The sequence below is a fragment of the Rana temporaria genome, chromosome 3, assembly GCF_905171775.1.
Source record: "Rana temporaria chromosome 3, aRanTem1.1, whole genome shotgun sequence".
Lineage (NCBI taxonomy): Eukaryota > Metazoa > Chordata > Amphibia > Anura > Ranidae > Rana > Rana temporaria.
This window is the reverse complement of record NC_053491.1, coordinates 262,109,301-262,135,226: the sequence shown is the minus strand read 5'-3', so window position 1 is coordinate 262,135,226 and position 25,926 is coordinate 262,109,301. Positions and strand designations below refer to the sequence as shown.

At 44.5% G+C, this 25,926-nt stretch overlaps 1 protein-coding gene across 5 annotated transcripts in view; it reads left to right on the top strand.

The window, feature by feature from the left end:
* Positions 1-24,672, top strand: part of RNF14 (ring finger protein 14) — a 74,550-nt gene extending 49,878 nt beyond the window's left edge. For 4 of the 5 annotated variants that reach the window (XM_040344615.1, XM_040344614.1, XM_040344616.1 and 1 more), the window contains 4 exons: positions 3,279-3,507; positions 5,126-5,298; positions 20,143-20,273; positions 24,238-24,584. In XM_040344615.1, the coding sequence (XP_040200549.1) occupies positions 3,279-3,507; positions 5,126-5,298; positions 20,143-20,273; positions 24,238-24,292 (588 nt within the window). In that variant the 3' untranslated portion in view covers positions 24,293-24,584. Of the gene's footprint in view, positions 1-3,278; positions 3,508-5,125; positions 5,299-20,142; positions 20,274-24,237 lie in introns of all 5 variants that reach the window. The other variant, XM_040344613.1, reaches the window with a different exon arrangement.
* Positions 24,673-25,926: the final 1,254 nt, after the last annotated feature.

Here is a 25,926-nt window from a genome sequence, read left to right as displayed (position 1 = left end):
CTCGCTGGTTAAGACCTTCCTTCAAGGGGTCTTACGTATTAAACCTCCAGTTAAATCCCCGCTTTGCCCGTGGGATTTAAACCTTGTTCTGTCAAGTTTACAGAAACAACCGTTTGAGCCGTTGGCTGAAATTCCTTTGGTTTTACTGACAAGGAAGTTAGTATTTTTGGTCGCCATAGTTTCCGCAAGAAGAGTATCGGAACTGGCGGCCTTATCCTGTAAGGAACCATATCTTATTTTTCACAAGGACAGGGTCGTTCTACGCCCTCATCCTTCCTTCCTACCGAAGGTTATATCCAGTTTTCATTTGAACCAGGATTTGGTATTACCATCCTTCTTCCCTAAACCTACTTCCAGAAAGGAAGGGTTGCTGCATACCTTGGATATTGTCAGGGCCATGAAGGCCTATCTTAAAGCTACAAAGAAGATCCGGAAAACAGATGTGCTGTTCATTCTACCGGATGGGCCCAAGAAGGGGCAGGCAACTGCAAAGTCCACCATTTCTAGGTGGATTAAGCAATTAATCACTCAGGCCTACGGCTTGAAAGGGTTGCCTCCTCCAGTATCATTAAAGGCTCATTCTACTAGGGCCATGGGCGCCTCCTGGGCAGCACACCACCAGATCTCTATGGCTCAAGTTTGCAAGGCGGCAACCTGGTCTTCTGTCCACACGTTTACAAAATTCTACCAGTTGGACGTAAGAAGGAATACTGATACTGCCTTCGGGCAGGCAGTGCTGCAGGCTGCAGTTTGAGACCCTCGGATTCCGGGGGCTCCTCTTTTTTTAGTTAAATTTAAAATTTAAGATTATTTTTCTCAACTAAGTTGGATTTATTATGATTTGAGTATTTCTCTAAATTAAATCCTTTTGTCTTGGAGCTGTTCTCCCTCCCCTCATTGTGAGCATTGCTTTGGGACATCCCATATAGTAATGAATATGCCGCTCTGTGTCCCGTGATGTACGATAAAGAAAAAGGGATTTTTAATACAGCTTACCTGTAAAATCCTTTTCTTGGAGTACATCACGGGACACAGAGCTCCCACCCCTCTTTTTTGGGGACCATTTTGGGAGGCATACTGCTTGCTACAAAACTGAGGTACTCCTCCTATGGGAGGGGGTTATATAGGGAGGGGCATTTCCTGTTTGAAGATTGCCAGTGTCAACACCTGAAGGTACTCCATATAACCCATATAGTAATGAATATGCCGCTCTGTGTCCCGTGATGTACTCCAAGAAAAGGATTTTACAGGTAAGCTGTATTAAAAATCCCTTTTTTCCACCTCAGGAAAAGTTAATGTTGAATACAGACCCACTTTAGTAGTGCTTGTGTATTTTTATAACAGTATACTGATAGGTGTTTAGATGTGTGAGTTGGAGGTCAGTGCATAAATATTTTCTGACGCTTAAAGGTCCATGCATACTGGCTTAAAAATCGATGCTTCTACAAGAGTTTTGCCTGTAGAAGCAGCTCCATGTTTTCCTATGTGTCCACGCACATTAGGACGTATACAGCACCCGCCATACCATGATTTCCCCCTCCCTCCCACACATACCCTCACTGATCGTGGGCGCAATGTAAAAAAATAATAAATGCAAATTTTTTACCGGAAAAATAATGTGCATTTATTTTATTTTTTGTAAAAGGTGAACTTAGCCTATAATCCACAGTTTGAACAGGGACAAGTACTACATGCTCAAAGAGATTTAATACCCCCCTTTTAATTTACGATCATAGATCTTCCTTAAGACAGTAGTAAACTGCAACTGCAAACAAAAAGCAAAAAAAATCCTGCAAGACAATGGCATGTGCTAGTATGCATCGCATACTAGCACATTATGATATATTTATTTAAAAACAAAGCTCTCCAGTGGCATTTTGTTACTGCTGACAGTGCTTCCATCTTCACCCTATCTTCCTTTCAGGTTCAAGTGCTCCGGCCGTCTGATTGGCCGAGCCACAATGACGTCACTCCTGCACGTGTGCGCTGGAGTCATGGTCGCAGCATGGAGCTCTGAAGGGACAGCACAGGTATGCCGTCCCTTCAGAGCACATGCGCCTGTGACATCACCGGCTGCATGCAGTGAGAATACCTCCTAAACAGTGCAAGTTTAGGAAATATTCACTGTAACTACAGGTAAGCCCTATTATAGGCTTACTTGTAGGTAGAAGTCAAAGAAAAGACTTTACGACCACCTTAAAATGCTTTTAGCATTTCAGTATAACACACAGTTTCTGCATTTCATTGAAATATATGCATTGTGTGGAGACTGTATTGACAGCTTCTAAATGGTACAGGTAGCAAGGTAGATGGGTAATATAAACTATACAGCTAATCCTGAAGTCACTGTGCATTACAATATAAAAATGTTCAGAATAAAGTTCAATTGAAGTTGTATTCACTATACAATTGAAACCGCTTGTATCTAAATTGTAAACAACCTTTGTAAAGGAATGAAATATGCTTAAATGGTCAACCTGCCATTGATAAAAATATAGTGCATATTAGAAATTAAAGCTGAACTCTGGGCACAGAAGCCCTAAATATATACTTCAAAAGTCACAAAAGATTTAAATCCAATTTGTGTGCCAAAATGCCTTTGCCAGCCCAGGTATTCCCTTGTAAAAGTAGCGGTGATATCATCGCTGTGTTAGACTTTGCCTGTGCAACCCAGCAGGTCCACCACTACAAGCTGCCTACAGAAAATGATAGAAGGGCGGATACTAGACCAGTCACACTACATATAGAGAGAACAGCAGTCACCGTTTTGTAGGGAATTGTACAAAGGCATTGTGAAGCAGTTTTTTTTTTCCATGTTGGCTTTCTGCACAGCTCTAAAAGAAATTCACAATAGAAAAATATACATGGCTCTTATACTATACTGAGACAATATTTGTTCATCCCAGATATCAGATTGAGGGTCCATTCACACTGGGCATAAAAATTGCTGTTTCCACAGGAGTTTTACCTGTAGAAGCAGCTCAGTGTTACCCTATGTGTCCATGCATATTAGGACGTTTAAAGGCAGAAAAAAAAACCTTCTGGTTTACATTTTTTGAGAGGAGATTTCTGGCATAAAAAAAATGATAAATGTATGTACCTAAACGCATGTAAAAAATTGCTCTATATGAGCATTTTATATTTCTGCCTAGGAAACTGGCCTTTTTTTAAATCCCAGTGTGCATGGACCCGTAATATTCAGTGAATATTGTAAATGCAGAATCTCAACACAGTTGACATTAATATTCCATTAAAGTAAAAATGTGTGTACTTTGCAGGTAAAGATGCTGGTGGGAGAACAATTGTTCAGTCGCTATGATCGTCTCCTCTTGCAATCTACTTTGGACTTGATGAGTGATGTTGTTTATTGTCCTCGCCCAAGCTGTGAGACCCCTGTAATGCAAGAGCCAGGGGATCCGATGGGTATTTGCTCAAGCTGTCAGTATGCTTTTTGTACTCTTTGTAGGATGACTTACCATGGAGTTTCCCCATGCAAGTTAACAGCAGGTAGGTCTATGTTGGTTTTGAAACAAAATTAGGATATCTTTAAGGAAGGGTATGGCAAATTATTTATCTATTACCCTTATATGTAGCATAGTTCCAGAACAAGCATAAGGGCTTTTTTCTTGCCTTCTTTCAATCATGTCAATTAAACTACACAGATTTATGCATCTCCGATAGAAAAATTACAGTGACGGGTGTAGATTATTTGTTTAGACAAAGGGAGGGGGGGGGGATGTTGCAGGCTACACTTACTTTTAAATAGTTGATTCAGATTATTTATTCTCTGTTTTGGCAGTGCCATCTTAGTGTAGGGTCTTCCCTGGCTGCTAGTTACTTGTACTACTTAAAACAGCCATCTATTTACAGGTTTGAGACATTGCCGCCATTGGAGGACCAAAGGTTCTTTGGTGGGGGGACACAGACCCTCTTCTCAATTCCTCAGCTACTTTTAAATGTCCCATCTTCCCTGAAACATATTTTGTTTTTCTCCCATGTTTTGGTGGTACTTGGTTCTAGATAAAGATGTGGTTCTTCTATTTGTATCTCTACCTCATGTATTTTAGTAGCTATGCTCTTATTTTCCCATTTTTTTATGGTTGAGGTTATCCTCTCCCTGTTCTCTTACTATGCTGAGGCACATAAGCTGTCCCCTGCTATCGACTGTCATATTCAAGTTTAAATGGTTAGAATCCCTCTTGGTTTGATATTGTTGTCTGTTGCTGTTGCCTTTTTTTTCCTGTCCTGGAAAGATAACAAGGGGGCTGCGCCTAGACAGCATCACCAGAACTGTTTCAGTGCCAACTGTAAATTTTGGGTTTCTATAACTCTCTGTCCAAGTGATAGTGGTTGACCAGGGCAAGGCATGTTCTGAGTGGAACCTGTCCTGTTAAACCAGGGATCTTCAAACTATGGCCCTCCAGCTGTTGCGGAACTACACATCCCATGAGGCATTGTAAAACTCTGACACTCACAGACATGACTAGGCACTACTCACTTTTGTTGCCAGCGGTTTGGACATTAATGGCTGTGTGTTGAGTTATTTTGAGGGGACAGTAAATTTATACTGTTATACAAGCTGTACACTCACTACTTTACATTGTAGCAAAGTGTAATTTCTTACGTGTTGTCAAATGAAGAGATATAATAATATATTTACAAAAATGTCAGGGGTGTACTCACTTTTCTGAGATACTGTATGTGGAATTCAAAGAAGGAGAAACTTCATGGTGTAGTAGAAAAATACTTGTATTTATTCCAAATATTTACACATCCATGGACAAACAAAGAAATATATGTAAAACACATATAGACATTTAATATATTTTTTAATCATTATGTGGACTTTATGATAAAAGATAACTTTCACAGTTTTGTTAGGTTTGCACACTTTATTTTACATATAATTAATAACATGTCTCATTTTTAGAAAGCAAATTAAATAGCGTATTTATCGGTGTATAACACGCACCCTAACTTTAAGTGGGAAGTTTCAGGAAAAAACTTTCCACAGCCCCCTGCGTATAACACGCAGGCACAGTTTACCCTCTATTTTCAGGCCAATAAATACAGTTCTTCCTATTCACGCTTTAATCCAGTGTTTTTTTCTATGACTTGTTTTCAGAGAAGCTACTTGCATTGCGTGATGAATATTTGGCTGCAGATGAGGATGGTAAGAAATTTCTGGAGAAAAGATATGGGAAGCGAGTACTCCAGAAGGCAGTGGAAGAACTGGAGAGTGTGGAATGGCTAGAGCAGAACTCCAAGCCATGTCCTCGCTGTGGAACCTACATTCAGGCAAGTTTCTGCAATCTGACAAAGGCATACAGAGCTACTTTAGTTGGTGTATTTAGAAATCCTGTTTGGTAAAGTGAAAATGCAGTATGCTAGCAGCATCCTAGTGCAAAAATGCAACGTTGTCTGCCTGCAGTGTCTTTAAGGTGGGCAAATGCCTGCTCACCAATCCTGTGACCGAGGCCCAAGTGAAGTATCCTAGAACAGAAGGTTGCTCAACTGGCTACCTCAAAACTGGAACACTTCACGCCATCTATACAGGTGTGCCTGGAGAACGCACCTGGGATCCCCCTTTCAGGCAGGATGTCCCTGACCGGCCGTGGATGCTTGGAACAAACTGCACAATGACCTGGGAGGCAACACCTCTCCCCTGGGTCCGGTCATCTTTCTTGCCTTGTTGGGTCTTCCCCTGCCCAGGCAGACAAGATGGTGTCCTTACTTCTCTCCCCCCAGAGCATGCTGGAAACTGTGGTCCTGTTTCCATAAAAGGCTATGGGACCATTTGTGGCGGCCGTGGGAGATGAGGGCCCGCTGGGGCACACGCTACACGCTTTTAAAATACACAAGGAGAAAACTGGTTAATGCAACAAAGTAAAAAATTAACAATTACATGAACCGGAGCTCAAACTCAAACGGCTCATTTCATACCACAGACCTAGCAGAGAAACCTCCCACCAATTATCATATGATATGTGATTGTCCTTGCCAGCGGCCACCTTTTTATTGGGGTGGCCCTGCCAGTTGTGCCAGGGGGTGAGTCAGGGTCGCCCTTCACCAAATTTGTGGTGAAAAGGTCAGGCATGTCAAGAGTCCCTTGAGGGGTGAGGATAACTTCTTCTGCGTTCTCACCCAACACATTACAGGTCAGTCTCCTGGGAGAGTGAATAACTCTTCGCCCTCCATGTTCCCCTAGTTCAGGTAGTAGGCTCACTAGCCTCTTCTTCCTGCCTGACTCTTTCTGCCTCCTGCAGATCAACTTTTCCTGCCTGACTCTTTCTGCCTCCTGCAGATCAACTTTTTCCTCGACTGTGGAAGAGTGAGAAACGTCTAGCCTGGGGACAACATAGGATAACAGCCGTTTCACCAGATCTGCGTTGGTCCCTATGATCAATGAACTTCCTGTGTATCCTGGTAAGTGAGGACACACAATGTCCCGTGTGTCAAAGTTCTGAGGCTGGCCAACCCTCAAGCCCCGTTGCTCTAGGGGTGGCCAGTGAGCTACATGCTCCAGGGCACACATATGACCGGACTATAATCCACCCCCGGGGGGTCTCCTCATTATCTGTGGCAGCTAGGGGGTGGTCTGTGTACTTGCCTTGGGTCCCTAGGGTCCAGCGAGTGGGTCAGCATTGTGTCATACTGGCGTTCTTTCCCCAGACATATCTGTGCTGGCAGCCAGTGCCCCTGCACCTGCTGTGCCTGTGGGCACTATGTCGGCGATTTCTGATTCAGACTCGGGTCTGCTGTGGCAAATGTCCCCTGCTCTGACTAGTCAGAAGATGTGGACCAGGACTTTTTCGGACAGTGCGGATCAGATCCCTTGATTCTTCCGTGTCCGGGTTAGCGCAAATGGCACTTATGGAGCACTTATAACCGGGTGCTCGAATCCCCAATATTGGAGGATACGGCAAGGGCATCTATTAAGGTGCCGGTCCCTTCTGGGTCCCACAGGCTGGCCCGCACCGCTAAAAGGTTTTTCCTACCTAGCTATTTGGTAAGTTTTTATGCTAAGGGTGAGAACGGCCGCAGAGTTTAAAAAAAAAAAAATCACATGGCTGTCCGTTATCCCTGGAAAATCTCCCCCGATGGGGCCCTCCGGTGTCCAGGGAATTACCACGATTCCGGTGGAAGGAATCCCTGTTTTTAAGGACCGAGGCGGTGTGTTTTTTCTGCCGGGCCTACGGGTAAGCGTCGACAGGGCGCCCGGTAAGGGAATAAAAGTATCCCTTTTGCTCGCAAGCAAAACATGCCTGCGAGCACATCTGCGCCCGACTATGGGGTGGGGGGTCGCCCTCGTGAGTTTGCAACTCGGTGGACCTCCTGACTTCTGACCAGTGGGTCGGTGAAGTGGTTTCATCAGGGTACAAGGTGGAGTTTTTCTCTTGTCCACCAAACTGAATTTTTTCCTCCAACCTTCATCCCCTTCTGGCTTCCTGGGCCGCCTTGTTTGGGGCAGTGCAGGACCTGCTGATGCGCAGGGTGATAGTCCCTGTGTCGGCACCGGAATAGTGTTCAAGGAATCTACTATCTTTTGTAGTCCCAAAGAAGGGAGAGATCGGTCCAGTCCTGAATCTCAAGGCCCTTAACAGCTTTGTGAAAAATAAATATAAAGAAAAAGTGCAGCGCCAATAAAAACAAATATGCCCTGTTGGGCAATATTATATGTGAACTCAACAACAAGATCAGTGTTGGTGAATGGTAAATACACCGGGAGAGACAATGATGTCCTCCTAAGTTACAAAGGTCAGTGGGGTGCTCCCCAAACCAGTATTGGTGTGAACTTCTAGGTACAACAACCTGAAAAAATCCCAGACCTGCTGGGATGGAAAAATCACAAAAAAAGAAAAAAACAGTGCACACATAAATTAAACAAATTTCTGTGGTATTCAATAAGTGCAATTCGTGTATTAAATGGATGGTTAGATGTCATAAAACACATAGTCCCATTTCCTGCATGGAGGTAACTTGTGATCTCATAGATGTACAGTCCAAAAAAAAGAAACATCAATCTTTTGGTCAGTGGTATCTCATCCCCGAAACTGATCAGTAGTAGAAATAAATTGCCCTTACCGGATGTTGTAGACCCACATCTCACCATACGGCGGGGGGTCCTCAAGGCTTGTGTAGGCCGATCGCCTTACCAGGGTCACCTTCCGGACACTCCTGTTGCACTTTCCAGCAGGGCTTTCCCACTCAAATCAAACCAGGAACCAGGAACGTATGATGGTGATGGTGATGTTCCTAGTAGCGGTAAAAATTCTCCAGGGATCCAGTATACCAGTATAAAATAAATTAAAAAGAGAGAGAGCACCTCCTCATCGCGTAAAAAATTTAATTAAAAATTCACAAAAAGACATGTTCACAGGATTTCAAGTGGGTCTTAAAAACCACAATATCACACCAAATGTCCATAAACAGACAACACTGCAAGGTAATCACAGCAATCTTGGCACACACACTTCAGAGAAGGCAGAACAGACTGTGCGCAGTTAGGGTGGATATGATCAAATGACCCGACCGGTTTCGTATAAAAATACTTCAACTGGGGTACATATCTGACTCACATCTCCCCCTCTGCGCTATAAATAATGCCTCTAATTGCCCCCATGAGACACCAGCACTCACCGTTTCTGGCGTGCGTTCCAATCACCATTACTTCCGGTATACTTGCGCTCCAGGCGCCCGGAAGTGACATAGCCTGTAATACTAATTAGCTGCCATCCGTCCCCTGTGTGTCCTGCGTTCCAGGCGACAGGAAATGATGTATCATTTACGCCCGCCCCTCTCCCGGACCTTTCCTCCACTGGCTCGTCCTCAAATGATTGACAAGAGGTCGGGCCAATCTACACGACTCCTTGCCTGTGCATAACCAATCGCAGGCGGAGCGCGCCACCATCACGCGCAAGCCCCGCCCCCTCATGACGCGGCCCAGCAGCAAGGAGTCAAGCAGACGCTATTAGCATGTGTAAACACAGCCCCAGCGTCATGCTAGTGTATAAAAGGTTCATCGATCCGTATGGGATCATAGGGCACTGTAATAGACAAAACAGGGACACAGAGATAATAGTGGCCACGCATGAGGGATGTAGAGGGCCTCCTAGTGGTGGGAGGTGGTAGCTACACACCACCACCCCATCCAAACAGTAGTCATAGGCTCATGTACAATTCCTCAATGTGGAGAGCCATCTAGTGGTCAAAAATGATAAGTGACCACCAACTCAATCTCATAGTATTAAGCTATGGAGAGTTATTGTTCAATTTTGAAACGGTCTCATGTGAGTAAATGAGGAAAGAATAATATTAAAAAACAACAATGAATATTGCCAATTGAATGGCAAATAAACATCCAATAGTATGCAAAAAATTGTAATATAAATCAGGACTGGTTAATAAAAGAGTTAACATCCCACTCCACATTGAGGCCATGGGGCACGTAACTCTTTACCTGATAGATCCAGAAAACCTCAAGTTTTGATACCCCCCGTACACTAGGCTCACCTCTCCAATGCGGAACGAAGTGATCTATAATCTGAAAGGTAGTACCCTCAATTCTTTTATTGTGTTGTTCAAGGTAGTGCCTGGGTACCGTATGTTTCGTGCACCCTTTTTTAATTTTGGCTATGTGTTCCCCTACCCTTATGGTGAAACTTCTTATGGTGCGACCCACATATTGTTTCCCACAGTGGCAGGTGATAAGATAAACCACGTGTGTGGTCGCACATGTGAAAAATTGTTTCATGGGGAACACAAGGCCGGTAACTGTCGATGTAAAACTGACAGTTTTCCTTCTGTTAGAATTATGTAGACACACCTTACATTTTCTACAGGGGTAGTAGCCCTTTGACAGGGGAAAAAAGGAAGCTTTAACTGGGGGGTCCGGGATGTTAGGTGCGAGCTGATTTCTAAGGGGAACGGCCCCTCTGTAAATCACACCTGCCTGTACAGGAAGAACTGTTCCCAACAAAGGATCATTTTTCAAAACCGCCCAATGCTTTTGAATGATGTTTTTGATCTGTCTATGTTGGGTCGAAAAAGTAGTGAAGAAAGAGTGTTTGAATTTGTTGTCTTGTGCTATTCTAGTTTTCTCCACAGTTAATGTGGACCTATCAATTGCAGAGATTTTCTTAATTTCCTCATCTATGGCCATATTGCAATATCCTTTATCAACAAACCTTTTTTTCAAAGTCTGTGCCTGGACCTTAAAGTCGTCTAGATTTGAGCAGTTCCGTCTAATCCTGAGCATCTGGCTACGGGGCACCGAGCCGAGCCAGGAAGGATGATGACAGCTATCCTTTGGGATAAACCCATTGCGGTCCGTACTCTTGAAGTGGGTTTTAGTTTTAAGTTGGTTGTTTTCCACAAAGATTTCAAGATCAAGGAAATGTATACTAGAGAAACTAGCCTCATATGAGAGACTGATCCCAACATGATTGTCATTCAAAACTGACATAAAGGTATCCAGAGATGTGCGGTCGCCTCTCCATAGGAGGAGGATGTCGTCTATATATCGAGCCCACAGAACGATCTCAGGTCGCTCTAGGGCATAGACGACATCCTCCTCCCATTTGGCCATAAAAATATTGGCGAGGCTGGGGGCAAACTTAGCCCCCATCGCCACCCCTTTCTGTTGCAAATAAAAATCTCCTCCATACCAAAAATAGTTGTGAGACGTTGCGAACCTCAGAAGGTCCAAAATGAACAACTTCTGCACCATAGGGATAGTTTCTATTCTGTCTAAAAAACACTCCACAGCTTGGAAGCCTAAATGATGGGCAATACTGGTATATAAAGATGCCACATCAGCTGTGACTAATAGAAGGTCTTCCGTATAGGGTACATCTTGTATTTTCGCAATCGTATGTCTAGTATCCTTCAAGTAAGAAGGAACATTTCTCACAATAGGCTGGAGATGATAGTCTATATATTTCCCTACCCGGGATGTTATAGAGTTGATTCCGCTTACAATAGGACGCCCCGGTGGTCGGGTACTATTTTTGTGCACTTTAGGCAAATAGTACATAACTGGTATGCGCGGAACCTTAGGCACAAGATAACTTTTCTCTTTACTATCCAATATTCCCCTTTTAGCCCCAATATCAATAAGTTTCTTCAAAGAAACCTTGAATTTGGAAGTGGGGTTCGAGGGTAATTTAATGTAGGTGGAACTGTCCCCCAGAATGTTATACATCTCCTCATTATATGCGGTTTTATCGAGGACCACTATACCTCCCCCTTTGTCCGCAGGGCGGATCACCAAATCCCTCCTTTCACATAGGGTTTTTAGGCCAAGTTTTATGTTGGGATCTGAATGGTTCCTTTTTACAGGAAGATCTTCCAAGTCTTTAATGACCAAATCCCTGAAAACCTTAATATTAGGTGCCATTGGGCATGGAGGGTTGAAGAGGGATGGGTTTGAGAGCCCTGTATGTATAATGTGTGTAGAAACTTCCGGAAGATTAGGTCTACATGGATTTGAAATAAAATACCTCTGAATGTTCATTTTCCTCACGAATTTCTGCACATCTATAAAGGTATTAAATTTACTAAGGGTTTTTGGGGGGACAAATTTTAAACCCTTATCTAAAACAACTTTTTCAGCATTGGTAAATTCGGCTGAGCTTAAATTAAAAATCCCTGCCAATGTTACACTCTTCTCCTTTTTCTTCCTGGCCCTCCTCCCCCCTCTCGTCCCCCGTTTCGTTCCTCCTCCCTGGGATAATTCCCTGGTCCCCTGCGAAAATCCCCCGAGTGGGTGGACTTGGGCAGATTTTGATTATAATTATAGGGGGGTCGATCAAAATAATCTTCCTCTCTTCCCATATAACCGTAATAGGACTCATGAGCCCTTGGGGGGTAGTCATATCGAGGTGTACGAGGTCCATCATTGGCCCTTCCCGGTGTCCCATATGGCCTGGGGGGGTGGTCAAAGTAGTCCTCCCTTCTATAAGGTGATCGATCATGATTGGATCTATCCCGTGATCGATCTTTATGTCCTTGTGGTTTGCCTTTCGGTCCCTTACCCCTCCCCCTGTTCAGGGGTGGGGGACCACCAATCGGATGGTTGGGGGTTCTGGGACCTGTTTTGTTGTTTTGTCTTGTGTCCTTGGGCATGGACACGGAGACTGTGGCCGGTTGAGAAAACGAAAGAACTTTGGCCTCACTAGTGGAGGGCTGAGATACTTCCATTTCCAAATTAAGGGCATTAGCATTAGAATCTGCGTTTACTTTGGCCTGCCAGCTATATACCAAACAGGCCTTGTAATCTGCAAAGTCCCTTGCATACTTCTTCTGTTTTTTATTCTTTTGATCTTTTTCTTCCTTCTCTAGATGGTTCCTCAAGTTGGTGGATAAAGTGATATATTCTGTAGTGGATTTGGAAGACAGGAGTTTCTCCTTGATTTCCTTAATTTCCCTATCTAGGGCAGTCATCCTAGTTTTCTTCTTTTCTATAAGAAAGTTTAAAAGGGAAATACCCTGTAAATTAAAAAATTGGTACCAGGCTTCCAAGTCTGGATCACCCTGTTGAGGGTGTACATCCCACCTTAGTCCCCTGGGGATCATACGTTCCTTAACATAATGCTCCAGGAACGCTACATCCCACTGGAGATGCAATTCCGAGGTCATCACATTCCTAAGTCTGAGAAAGAGACCACCAACCTCAGAATCTGTTTTAAGAATAGTGAATACCCCCTCAGTACTGAAAGGTCGACTACTGCGATAGTCGAAAACATCCATTGTAAAATGCAGCAATATAGACAAATCCAAGGTAAAGTAAATAAAATTAAATTATATTGCGCTCTAATACAAAGTGATATTGAAAACAGTGTGAAAGATCCAAAATGTAAGGCCGCCAGCACAACATGGAAAACTGTGAAAAATAAATATAAAGAAAAAGTGCAGCGCCAATAAAAACAAATATGCCCTGTTGGGCAATATTATATGTGAACTCAACAACAAGATCAGTGTTGGTGAATGGTAAATACACCGGGAGAGACAATGATGTCCTCCTAAGTTACAAAGGTCAGTGGGGTGCTCCCCAAACCAGTATTGGTGTGAACTTCTAGGTACAACAACCTGAAAAAATCCCAGACCTGCTGGGATGGAAAAATCACAAAAAGTGCGGACAGTGCGGATCAGATCCCTTGATTCTTCCGTGTCCGGGTTAGCGCAAATGGCACTTATGGAGCACTTATAACCGGGTGCTCGAATCCCCAATATTGGAGGATACGGCAAGGGCATCTATTAAGGTGCCGGTCCCTTCTGGGTCCCACAGGCTGGCCCGCACCGCTAAAAGGTTTTCCTACCTAGCTATTTGGTAAGTTTTTATGCTAAGGGTGAGAACGGGCCGCAGAGTTTAAAAAAAAAAAAATCACATGGCTGTCCGTTATCCCTGGAAAATCTCCCCCGATGGGGCCCTCCGGTGTCCAGGGAATTACCACGATTCCGGTGGAAGGAATCCCTGTTTTTAAGGACCGAGGCGGTGTGTTTTTTCTGCCGGGCCTACGGGTAAGCGTCGACAGGGCGCCCGGTAAGGGAATAAAAGTAATCCCTTTTGCTCGCAAGCAAAACATGCCTGCGAGCACATCTGCGCCCGACTATGGGGTGGGGGGTCGCCCTCGTGAGTTTGCAACTCGGTGGACCTCCTGACTTCTGACCAGTGGGTCGGTGAAGTGGTTTCATCAGGGTACAAGGTGGAGTTTTTCTCTTGTCCACCAAACTGAATTTTTTCCTCCAACCTTCATCCCTTCTGGCTTCCTGGGCCGCCTTGTTTGGGGCAGTGCAGGACCTGCTGATGCGCAGGGTGATAGTCCCTGTGTCGGCACCGGAATAGTGTTCAAGGAATCTACTATCTTTGTAGTCCCAAAGAAGGGAGAGATCGGTCCAGTCCTGAATCTCAAGGCCCTTAACAGCTTTGTGAAAGCACAAAGGTTCAGGATGGCAGCATTTCACTCTGTGTTCGCTGCACTCCATCCGGGGGATTTTTTCTCTACCATCCTTGGACATCAAGGACGCACTTTATTGAAGTCCCCATATGCAGCAGGCATCTGAGTTTTCTGCGGTTTGCAGTTTGAGATGAGCACTGCAAGATGGTGGCTCTCTCTTTTGGCCTGACATCAGCACCAGGTGTTTCTTCAAGGTGCTCGTCCCGATCCTGGCCTTGCTGAGAACAGCAAGGGATCGCAATTAGGGGCTTTTTAGTTGATCTCCGTCTGAGAGTAGCATCCACCTCAGAATTAAGGGAGGATGTGGCGATCGCCAGTCGGACTCTTCGGGAGTTTTGGTTGGGTACTGAACCTCCAGTAGTCTGTGTTTGGTGCCGACTCAATGCTGGGTTAGATTCTGGATTCCTCATAGGCGAGAGTTTTTTCTCTCCTTCTCAAGTTGCAGACTCTTTAGGCTGCGGTACAGCGGTGGACGTCATGCTGGTAGTGGTCCTCTGCGCTTTGCATGTGAGTTCTGGGTTTTATTCATGCTAGCCACCTTCAGGTGGTACAGGGTGTTTAGTTCCACATTCGAGTCTTGCAAATGGAGATCCTGTCGACATGGGACACATCTCTATTGTCCCTGGATGGTCAAATCCGGGTGAGCGGCTAGTCAGGGATTCCCTGATCTGGTGGCTGAGGGCTCCGGCCTTTTAGTCCGGGAAGTCGTTTCCTTTTTATTGGACAACACAGGGTCGCTGGACGCAGGAAGAACCCTGCCTTCCGATCAGTCACGGAGGCTGCGGGAGTGTTCAGTCAGGATCTAGTTGGACAATGTCACAGCGGTGGCATATGTCACCCATCGAGGGGGAACAAGTCGCTCAGCTGCAGCATGCTGTCACTCACATCCTGTGGTGAGCAGAGCGGAATGTACTGGCTCTATCGCCCGCATACAGTCCGGGCGTTGAACTCTAGCTGGGGTTCAATCACTGCTGCCTCCGTGGGATTGAATCTGGTACCCTTGTTGGTTCAGTAACCACCATTTTGGAAACATAGAGAGATTCCCCTGTTGGCACTCTCTTGGGAAGTAGCTTTTCGAGTGGCTGTTAGCTCTGCCAGAGGTTTTCTGAGTTAGCGGCCTTGTCTTGCAAGTCTCCCTACTTACTCCCCCACTAGGATAAAGTGGTGCTACGCCCGCAGCTTTTGTTTTCTTCCTAAGGTTTTTTTTCTGGCCTTTTATCCAATTGGGCTTTTATCCTTGTGTCCTCGGCTGTCGCATCCCAAGAGGTTGCTTGCCTTCCTTGGGCTTGTACGAGCTCTGCGGGTGTATCTGTCTGCTACGGCTCCGTTTCAGAGGTCTGACCCCCTTGTTTGATTTGTTAGTTGCCCCTCAGGAGGGCATGGCGGTCTTGTCGACCACCGTTTTTTGGTGGATCAGGTGGTTAGTGGGTCAGGCTTATGCCCTGACAGGGTGGGCACCTTCCTTTCCTGTCACAGCGCATTCAGCCAGGGCAATAGGTGCCTCTTGGCCTTAGGCAACAAATCTTGTTTCCTAGGTATGTAGGCGGCGACCGGGTCGCCTGTTCTCCCTTTACTGAATATTACAAGGTAATCAGAGTGCATTGGCGGATACTTACCTCAGCCGCAACACTTTGCAGGCGGCTGCTTAGTTTCCAACTCCTCCATTGTGGAGCTCTGGTTGGTTTGGGTGGTAGTTTGTTTTACTTGCTGTGCCCACCCCACGTTTTTGACACTGCTTGGGGACGTCCCTAATGTCAAGAATAAGATGCTGTGTCCGTCCATGAACGAAAGAGAAAATAGGATTTTACGGCGAGTACAAAAATCCTATTTTTTGGCCATCAAAGAAAACGCTATGTCTGGCGCAAACCCAACACATCAGATCACCCAAAGAACGCCATGCTGTGGCGATGTTTTTCAGCAGTTGGCAAACTGGTCAGAGTTGAGGGAAAGATGGATGGTGTTAAATACAGGGATATTCTTGAGCAAAACCTGTACCACTCTGTGTGATTTGAGGCTAGGACAGAGGTTGTATGCTGCTGACATTTAAAATATGGACACTTGCCTGTCCAGCGTGCCCGCAATGACGGCACCTGAGGCCGACCCATGCCTTGGTCCTCGGATTCCTGCCGCCGCTTTGTTCACTAGGGGAATCAGGAAATGAAGCCTTGCGTCTTCACTTCCCGGTTCCCTGCTGCACAATCGAAATGGTCCCTCCTGTCTTCTGTGTCCCAGAAGATAGCGGGGGATGACGGGATGTGACGTAGATCCCTGCAGAATCTATGCCTGGAAGTGGGTGAAAATACCTGTATTATACAGGTATCTGCACCCCCTTCCCCCTGAAAGGTGCCAAATGTGACACCGGAGGGGGTTCCGAAAAGCGGAGGTTCCATTTTTGTGTAGACCACTTTAAACAACTGGAGGCCATAGAGAAGGAGCAAGAGTGTTGCATGCCTTTACATCAAGTTAATATATGTATATCATGTGGAAACTTTATTGAATTGGTTCAAGTGTCTGCTTTTGGAGAAAACCTGGCTGGTTACACAATTATATGCAGTACATTAGAAGAGCATACTGAAGGGTAAAGCATATCTAAATCCAAAAGCAAAAATGTTTTCTATTGCAGCTTGCCAAAAGTGAACCTAAATTTAAACAGTGCTGTCTTTTTGCAATAAAACCAAGTTACCTACCTCTTTGTAGTCTTCTTTAGATGTACACTAAGCTGCACATTTGCAGCTCAGTGTACACTCTCCGCACTTCTCAGTGTCAATGATGTAACTGCCATTCGCATGTGTGGGATATACACCATCCCCGTTGGCCATTCAAGACAGCCTAAGGGCCTTTCACACGGACGGATAGAATGGTGCTTTTAGCTGCGAATTTTTACCTATGACATCATTCACACACTACGGTTACTTGCGGTTTTGTTCCCCGCAGTTTTGTGCGGATAGAAAAAAATAGATCTCAATGCGTCCAGCTGCGAAATCCTGCAGCTATCAGCACATAGCCGCAGGTAATCGCAGTGTCAGCTGCGTTTGGTATGAATCTTAAGGGGGAACGCCAAATTAAAAAAAAAAAAAAACGTTCTGGGTTCCCCCTACAGGCCCATACCAGGCCCTTGGGTCTGCTTCTCCTTCGACGTCTTTGGCGGGGGGGGGGGGGGGGAATGTGCAGGTCTTCACCACCCTCTGGTTCTCTTGCGCTGGGGGGGGCGCTTCTTCTTAGCTCTTTTACAGCGGCCCCCCTCCCGGGCTTCTCCTTCGACGTCTTCAGCGGGGGTGCCCGGGCTTCTGTCGCCTTCTGCCTTCTTCTCTTCTTCTTCGATGTTGACACGTCGCTTCCTCCCACTATAATGCCGTGTGCGCGGCTCGCACCGATTTATATAGGCCTCTTATGACCTCACAGTCCCATCATGCTCCGGGTGCACGGAGCATAATGGGACTGTGACGTCATAAGAGGCCTATATAAATCGGTGCGAGCCACGCACACGGCATTACAGCGGGAGGAAGCGACGTGTCAACATCAGAGAAGAAGAAGGCGACAGAAACCCGGGCACCCCCCCGCCGAAGACGTCGAAGGAGAAGCCCGGGAGGGTGGCCGCTGTAAAAGAGCTAATGAAGAAAGCGCCCCCCCCCCCCTGGCGGAAGAGAACCAAAAGGCGGTGAAGACCTGCAAACCCCCCCCCCCCCCCGCCGAAGACGTCGAAGGAGAAGCCCGGGAGGGGGGCCGCTGTAAAAGAGCTAAAGAAGAAAGCGCCCCCCCCTGGCGGAAGAGAACCAGACGGCGTTGAAGACCTGCACCCCCCCCCCCCCCAGAAGACGTCGGAGAAGCTGTCCCCCCTTTGTAAAAGAGCTAAAGAAGAGAGGGGGGGCACCGGAGCTGACTAATTACTTTAATAACCTTGCGTGGAGTTCCCCCTCAAGATTCATACCAAACGCAGTGCTTGGTATTGGCAGGGATCCAAGTCGGATCCCCATTCAATATCGTGCCGCGGCTAAACGCAACCGCAGCTAAAAGCACTGTACAAATGCAGCTGACCGCTGTGCCTGGAGTCTTGAATTCGAGCAAAACATAAACATGCTTTTATCTGCGGCAAAACAGCCGTTCGTCTGAAAGGGGCCTAAGACCAAGGAAATTCCAGAGGAATTTGGGGAGAAGGTGTTGGCACTGCATTGCTGGAGCAGACGTGAGTTCCTGCAAAGCTTTAGTTTTGCTTTAAATTTGGTTACTGCATTGGTTTTCTTTTTTGTATGCTTTTTTGCTTTATTTTCACCTCGTGATTCAGCCAGTAAATCATTTATTTTTCAGCTTTTTTCGATAGACCAAGCTGTTCAGCAAAATTGGCAGTTAGAAGGTTGATACATTACAAACCATTTGACACTGACAATGGTGCTTAAAATAGTCATATTTTATTCATTTATGTAGATATTGCTTTTATTTATCTAAACTGTTGCTGTAACTGCTTAAAAGAGAAGTATGGATTTTTTTTAAGAATCATACTTACCAAGGTGAATACAGCATTGGTGTGATGCTGCATCTGTCCCCCGCTTGTTCCAAGCCTAAGAACGGAGCGATCAAACACCACATATTGTTTTGTTCTCAGAGCTCCATGAGCACAGAGCTGGTGACTGTCAGTCACCACTGTCTGCTCCCCCCCTCAGCCAAACGAGTTTAGCTGTCAAGTCCATCTAAATTTAACACTACCCTCTCCACAGGCTGACAATGCTGCTGTCCAAGGGTGACAATGTTGCTCCTGTATAGAGTGCAGCCAACCTAAGACAGGAAGTGTGTTACAGGCTGGATCACCAGAACAGAAAGCCTTAAAAAAAAAAAAACAGCCACTACATTTAAGGATTGGTAAGCTGCAATATATATTTTTTTGCATTTGAGTTAAATAGGCTTTAAAGTGTAACTAAAGGCACAACTTTTTATTCTATTTTTCGATAGAGGGGAGAGGGATTATAACCTCTGTCAGTTTCTATTGCTGTCTGTGCCCCCGTTAGGAAAGTTCACCCTCTCTATTTGTCCTGTTCACCAATATAACCGAAAGTATAAGAAAGTCCAACATTTTGAGTTGACATAAAAAAAAAAAAAACGAATAGAGGAGAAATCTTCCAATGAGGGCATTAGTTCCAGTGACACATGGATTCCCTCACTTTGGAGGGATTTCTACTCACTTTCTTGATTTGGGCTTTGGGACAGGAAGTGAAATCTGCCCAATGTGACACAGGTGGCAAAAAAAAAAACTGACGAGGGTATTAACCCTCCTTACTCCATCCAAAATAAAAAATAAATAAAAAGTTTTTCCTTTTAGTTAAACTTTGAAGTGGCTCTAAAGGTAACATTTTTTTTTTAATTGACCTTTAATGCATTTTCTGCATTAAGGTAAAAAAAACTTGTTGTGCTCCCCCACCTCCCTAAATACAAGTCTGAGTCCTTATTGATCAAGTGCTATGCAGGGCTGCAATTCTTCTCTCCCCTCTCACTCTACTTACAGCAGTGTAGGCTCCTGCTGCTGTCAATCAAATGCTGTGAAGAGGGAGCCAAGCCATGCTGTATCTGTGTCTATAGATGCACACAGCCCGGCTCGGGATGGAGCCCACACGTCTGCCCCCCATAGCGAGCGGCTTGCTATGGTGGCAGACACAGAAGAGGAGGAGCCAAGATTGACAGTGGGGACCCCAGAAGAGGAAGTTTATGGCCGCTCTGTGCATGTGTCTTCAGAAACACTTTAAGCACTCACTGAGCTTCTTAAAGAAATTACAGTTCTGACCTCATGTTTTCCCTGTTGTCATTTCTGAACCAGTAGGGACGATCTTCCCCACCTATTATAGCCAGGTTGTGACCAGCTTTTTTAATAAGTTTACTGTTCTTGCATGAGTGTCTTCTAAATTTCTGACTGGTTGTGTGATACAAATCCAGGTCAACATTCTGTAGAAGTTTGCACAAATCTTCACATATATCTGTGGCTGCCTATACTTATATATGTTTCTTGCAATTTTATGCTGTCTTCTTGAACAGCAATATACAGTATCTGGCTTGGGTAATGGCCATATGTCAGTGACTCCATCTTTCTAATGTGGCCTTATTGCAAGTAGACGCACAGTATATGGTTAGATTCTAGGTAGTTTTGTGGTGTTTTGTCCAAGATGATGAATTGTAATATGTATTTTTTTTTCCCCTACAGAAAATTGATGGTTGCAACAAAATGACATGCACTGGGTGTAAACAGTACTTCTGCTGGCTGTGTAAGAACATGTTGTCCAGAGGAAGTCCATACGACCACTTTAATGACCCCTCTTCAGGCTGTTTTAATCTGTATGTATATGTCTTCAGTTTATGAATAATATACAATGCTAGTAGTCTTTTCCCTACCATGTCTAAATGTTAATCGGGGCACCATGTGAGAATTCAGAATTGGAAATGTGAGGGAAAAGTAGAGAGGAAGGGACTAAGAAGGCAAGGGTGTGATTGACCATCAATAGTAAGGTCAGTCCTTTGTGAAAAAAAAATTCATGTAATGTCTGTGCGGTGAATCCTGTGGGCAGAGATTTCCAGTGTATCTGGTGACCTTGCTGGCAGATGGCTATACAAGTTCAGGGCAGTGATCTCCCTGAAGGGAAGTAAAGTCCCAGAAGGCCCTGCGCCTCCATGATGGCAGAAGACTGGGTCTGCTGGCCCTGCAGCTATGAACATGATCAGTGCCTCTGGTGGAACAATGTGTCAGTTCTTGGGAAATGTTTCCTTGTAAAAAAAGAAATGGGAACAACTGCGCTAAGACAAAATTGAAGGATTGGGATTGATAAGCAGCAATTAAATGTGTAAAAACAGAACATGTGAAAAAAAGGAAATAATTGCGCTAAACCAAATAGCTTAAATATAACAAACCATCGAACATATATGGGCCTCAGCCCAAGTTCATGTGCTATATATAACTATAATAACACTCTGATATTGCAAACCAAATGTGTTAATCATGCAGAGTCAGGGGGCCAAAACCACCTGAATCTGTGTAAAAAGAGATTATGGAACCCTTAGGCCCCATACACACGAGAGGATTTATCCGCGAATACGTTCCAGCGGAACGTTTCCGCGGATAAATCCTCTCGAGGATTTCAGCAGATTTCTCTGCGATGGAGTGTACTCACCATCGCATTGAAATCCACGCCGAAATCCTCTGGCGATGACGTGTCGCCGCGATTATGACGCGGCGACGTGCTCGACGCTGTCATATAAGGAATTCCACGCATGCGTCAATTCATTACGACGCATGCGGGGGATCCCTTCGGACGGATGGATCCGGTGAGGTCTATACAGACCAGCGGATCCATCCGTTGGGATGGATTCCAGCAGATGGATTTGTTTAGCATGTCAGCGAATATTCGATCTGCTGGAATCCATCCCAGGGGAGATATATCCGCGGAAACAGATCCGCTGGAGTGTACACACCATAGGATCTATCCGCTGAACCCATTCACTGGGATTTATCTGCGGATGGATTCTATCGTGTGTATGGGGCCTAAGTGTTAAGTTGCTACAAAGCAGTCATCAACATAAGCATCACAGCACCATAGAGTTCTCATAACCATAATAATTGTGAACACAAATATATGAAAAAAAGTGAAAAAAATTGAAAAACAATCAAAGTCCATGAATCCAAGAATAAATTCAAGTGAACAACAAGTCCATGAAACAATCCAGATAAAAGGGAAGACACCCGTGTAAGCTGCAGAAAAAGAATGATGATCTTAGGCACCATACGTGAGTCCACCACCAATTATGCGGCTGCTTACCAGAGAACAGGGTCCTGCCGGACCACAATCAGCATATCGCTCAACCTTGGAGCTTAGGGCATGTAGTAACACCTCCACTGGAACTAGAGATTGATGTATCCGTGACCATACAGGGCTCAGCAGTGGGTATAAAAAAGAAAAACAGAGCTCCACATAGCATAAAACCAGGATGATTTATTAAAAACCAAATGTAGCAGGTAAACAACTCACATTTATGTAGACATAAACAGCATTGGCCTGTAACGCCGGCCGGACGTATCCAGGAACAAAACCACTCGTGTATGGAGTCTCGCGATGAGGGGGATGGCATCCGCACGTCACTCGCTCCGCCCGACGCGTTTCGTGAAAGAATCACTTAGTCTCGGGGCACGAGTGGTGTACAGCGCCATCCCCTCTTATAGACGACAAAACAAACAATAATCAAAATTAATTACACAAAACCAAGCCTCGCTCTGGGTTCCCTGCACGTGCGCGTCACCGGACATACGTAATACTACATCCGCGTCAGTGCGTTCCACAGAGTGGAACTCACCATTCATTGGTGGACTGACAGTCTCGCCCACATTGTGGGGCGGTGACTAAACACAGTGCGTGGGACATTCCCCATAGTCGGGCGTGGTGATAATCCAACCGAGAGGCGGGACCAGCACGCCATGACTCGAGGACACAAAAGAATTAAAATCAAATTAAAATATCTTTGAGGGCTGTATACCCACACGCTGCGTGGGACTATAATACATGCGTCCACACACAGCGCCAGGCTCCCAGCCCACAAAGAAAAAATTACAGTTAAACTACATTCCTAAACCAAGCCTCACTTTGAGTCCCATGAGCATGCGCCTCATCGAACACTCGTAAGTCTGTGCGCTCCACAGAAGTCGACTCACGATTCGTCGATGGGGCAGGAGCCCCGCCCACAAAGGAACGGCAGCTCAGCACAGCATGCAGACACTCCTCGGAGCTTAGCATAGTGTTATTATGTCCCGGAGCGGAATAGAAACCCGCAAACTGGGACACCATCACTATTAATTGAAATGTAATATATAAACTTTAATATATAAGAATTCATATAAAATTTAAACCTATACGGCCCTGATCCTATGCCTTGTGTTGAACACATAAATGAGTCCATCCACAGCATTAGGTCGTCAACCATCTTAGGTATAGATAAATCATTTAAAATTTAAAATGTATTGGGCATTCCCATTATACTGAACATTTTGAATTTAATAATAATATTAACCAGCTGTCCACTTATTAAGCATTCATATATCCACCCTAAGCTCATAGAGCGCATCACTGGACCCCTAATTTCATATGATGGCAAATGCCCAATGTTTCCTTGTATTGAGGCATTTCTAGACCGTTTTAAAGGATTGACATATTGCTGTGGTAGAGTACAATATGGGCAGTCTGGCACAGTGGCACATGCATAATTATTTCCCCCTTTGAGGGAGAATGTGACATTGGGGGAAATTCCCCAGGATGAGGAAGAGGTGGAAGATATGGAATGCCCTGTAGACATAAAAGGGGGGTGCTGATCAGTACAGGGACCAAAAGTCGGTAAGAATGCTTAGTTGTTTATGAGACCAGATCTATTTGTGTTTTTCACAGTTCAAAAGATGACTGACAAGTGTATAATATAGAATGGGACATGTGAGGTACTGGGGATATTATTACCCCTATTGTGAACAGATTTAGCCAGTAACAAACGCATAGAGGGCAGTTATGTTTGTAGGCATTATATATGTAGGTACTGTGCAAGTTTCTCATTGAGGGAGGATAGTCCTTTGGCTCCTTAGCAAAAGGTAATATACATTGAACAACAATAGTTGGGGTGAAACTGGGACTAAGCTTTGTTCCTTTGCAGTCAGTGTCCACTACCAGTGTTTGTATTTGCAGCCAACTTGGATGTTCTGGGTAAAGCATTTTTAAGATGCTTGCTGCCAGTTCTGATTCTTAAAAAACGAATTGTGTGATCTGAAAAAAAAAATAACACTCTTATCTATATAGCTGCCAAACTGCAGTTGTGTCCTGGCGGCTCTACACTGAGAACTGAGCAATCAAACATCACTGTTCACTCAGTTCTCGGGTGCACTCTGAGCACAGTGGTAAGTGTCAGTCACCACTCTCTGCTTTGCCCCTCAAGCGCTCACTGGAGCACGCAGCTGGGGAGGGCGCAGGAGTGGTTGGCTCAAGCTCTCAGCAGAGCCAGCTGCCAGTCCAAGCATCTGGATGGATCCTAATGTTAAAGTCAGTATCTCTTCAGAACCTGGACTGGCTGAGTGGGCCAAAGTGCACTTCTTTTGTTCCCCAGAAGTACAGCCAAAAGAGCTTTGGCCATATTTCTCCTTTAACTGAGTAAACTATCTGGATTAGAGGTGTAGCATCATTGCAGAGCGGTATGCAACCTAGACTGTAATTAAAACCTACTAATGTCAAAGCCTGATTAATGGAAGATGATAACCTTACTTCTGTGTATATTTCAGCTTGTTTCGTGGAGTTAACATGGATCAGGATTTTTTTGACGAAGAAGAAGACTGACATGCAGGAGATTGGAGATTCAACCAAAAAGTCACTTTATTTGCACAGAAAAGAATGTTGCTCATATATATTTTCACATGAATACAAACGTTATTATAATTGTTCGAATTAGGCTAAAAACACTGGAATCATCTGATAAATGTAGATGTTTTCCTTTGTCTTAAAAATGTGTCCTGATGACTTTAGAAGATTTTGGCCTTTTTTTTTCAAAACAAAGTTAACCGATAGCCGACAGTCAGAGTTATTTTTTTCATGTTCTAAAACAAGCAATAAAGTGATATTGGTTGCACTTAAAGGATAGACAAGCAAACAAACAGTCATTAAATACCGCACTTTATTGTTGCAAGTGTCTGAATAAAAATACTGCGTTGCCAACAGAATTCACTTTCCCTTTCATATTTCTATTGCCAGTTGGAAACTTTAGAGGATGAGCTTACAGTGCAATGCATTTCTTCATTCAGACTTTTACAATCAAAAGACAGTAAAGAATGGAAAGTATACATATAGGGGGTTTTTCACGAAAGGCAAATCCACTTTGCACTGCAAGTGCACTTGGAAGTGCAGTCGCTGTAGATCTGGAAGGAAGATCTGAAATGAGGGGAAGCTCCTGCTGATTTTATCATCCAATCATGTGCGAGCTAAAATGCTGTTTTTTATTTTCCTTGCATGTCCCCCTCGATCTACAGCGACTGCACTTTCAGTGCAATTTCAAGTGCACTTGTAGTGCAAAGTGGATTTGCATTTAGTAAATAACCCCCATTGTCCTCATATCATGGTAAAGACATTTTACTTTTTCAGTTTGTTTGCCTCTGCCTGTCAAGTGCCTTTTCACTGTTTAAAAAAAAAAAGCATTTTGCAATTGAACCTGGCTTTGTCATACTGGTGCAGATTGTTTTACAGTTTCTTCTTCTTGGGAAATCTTGTTTTTTCTCTGCTATTTACAATTTATATAATTAAAGCATATCAGTAAAAATCATCCTTCTCTTACCCTACTACTAAATTTTGGATGAAAAGCAATTTTGTCAGTAAAGAGCCCAATGTGGGAATTGTGCGACTTCTTTAATAGCACATTTTTGCTAAATGCGGCTACCGCTTTGGGAAACTTGTTGATATCAAACCTATACTGACATTTGGGGTTATTAACAAAAGGTAAATCACTTTTCACTACAAGTGCAAGCTACAAGCGCAAAGTGTACTTGAAATTGCAACTGAAAGTGCACTTGGAAGTGCAGTTGCTGTAAATCTGAGGGGTAGATCTGAAATGAGGGGAAGCTCTGCTGATTTTAACATCCAATCATGTGCAAGCTAACATGCTGTTTTTTATTTTCCTGCATGTCCCCCTCGGATCTACAGCGACTGCACTTCCAAGTGCACTTTCAGTGCAATTCAAGAGCGCTTTGCACTTGTACAAAGTGGATTTGCCTTTCGTAAATAACCCCCCAGTGTCTCTATAATATGAGGGCTGCAGCAGAGGTGCCCAGGTCTATACAGGCTGTGAACATTGACAAGTTCAGAAGATGTGTACAGTGCATCCACGCTGCATCTATTATAGTATGTACAGGGTATTTTTTATTTATTTTTTTAAGTATAGGGGAATCCTTGCCATATCTTGAAGTGAAAATATAACTACATTT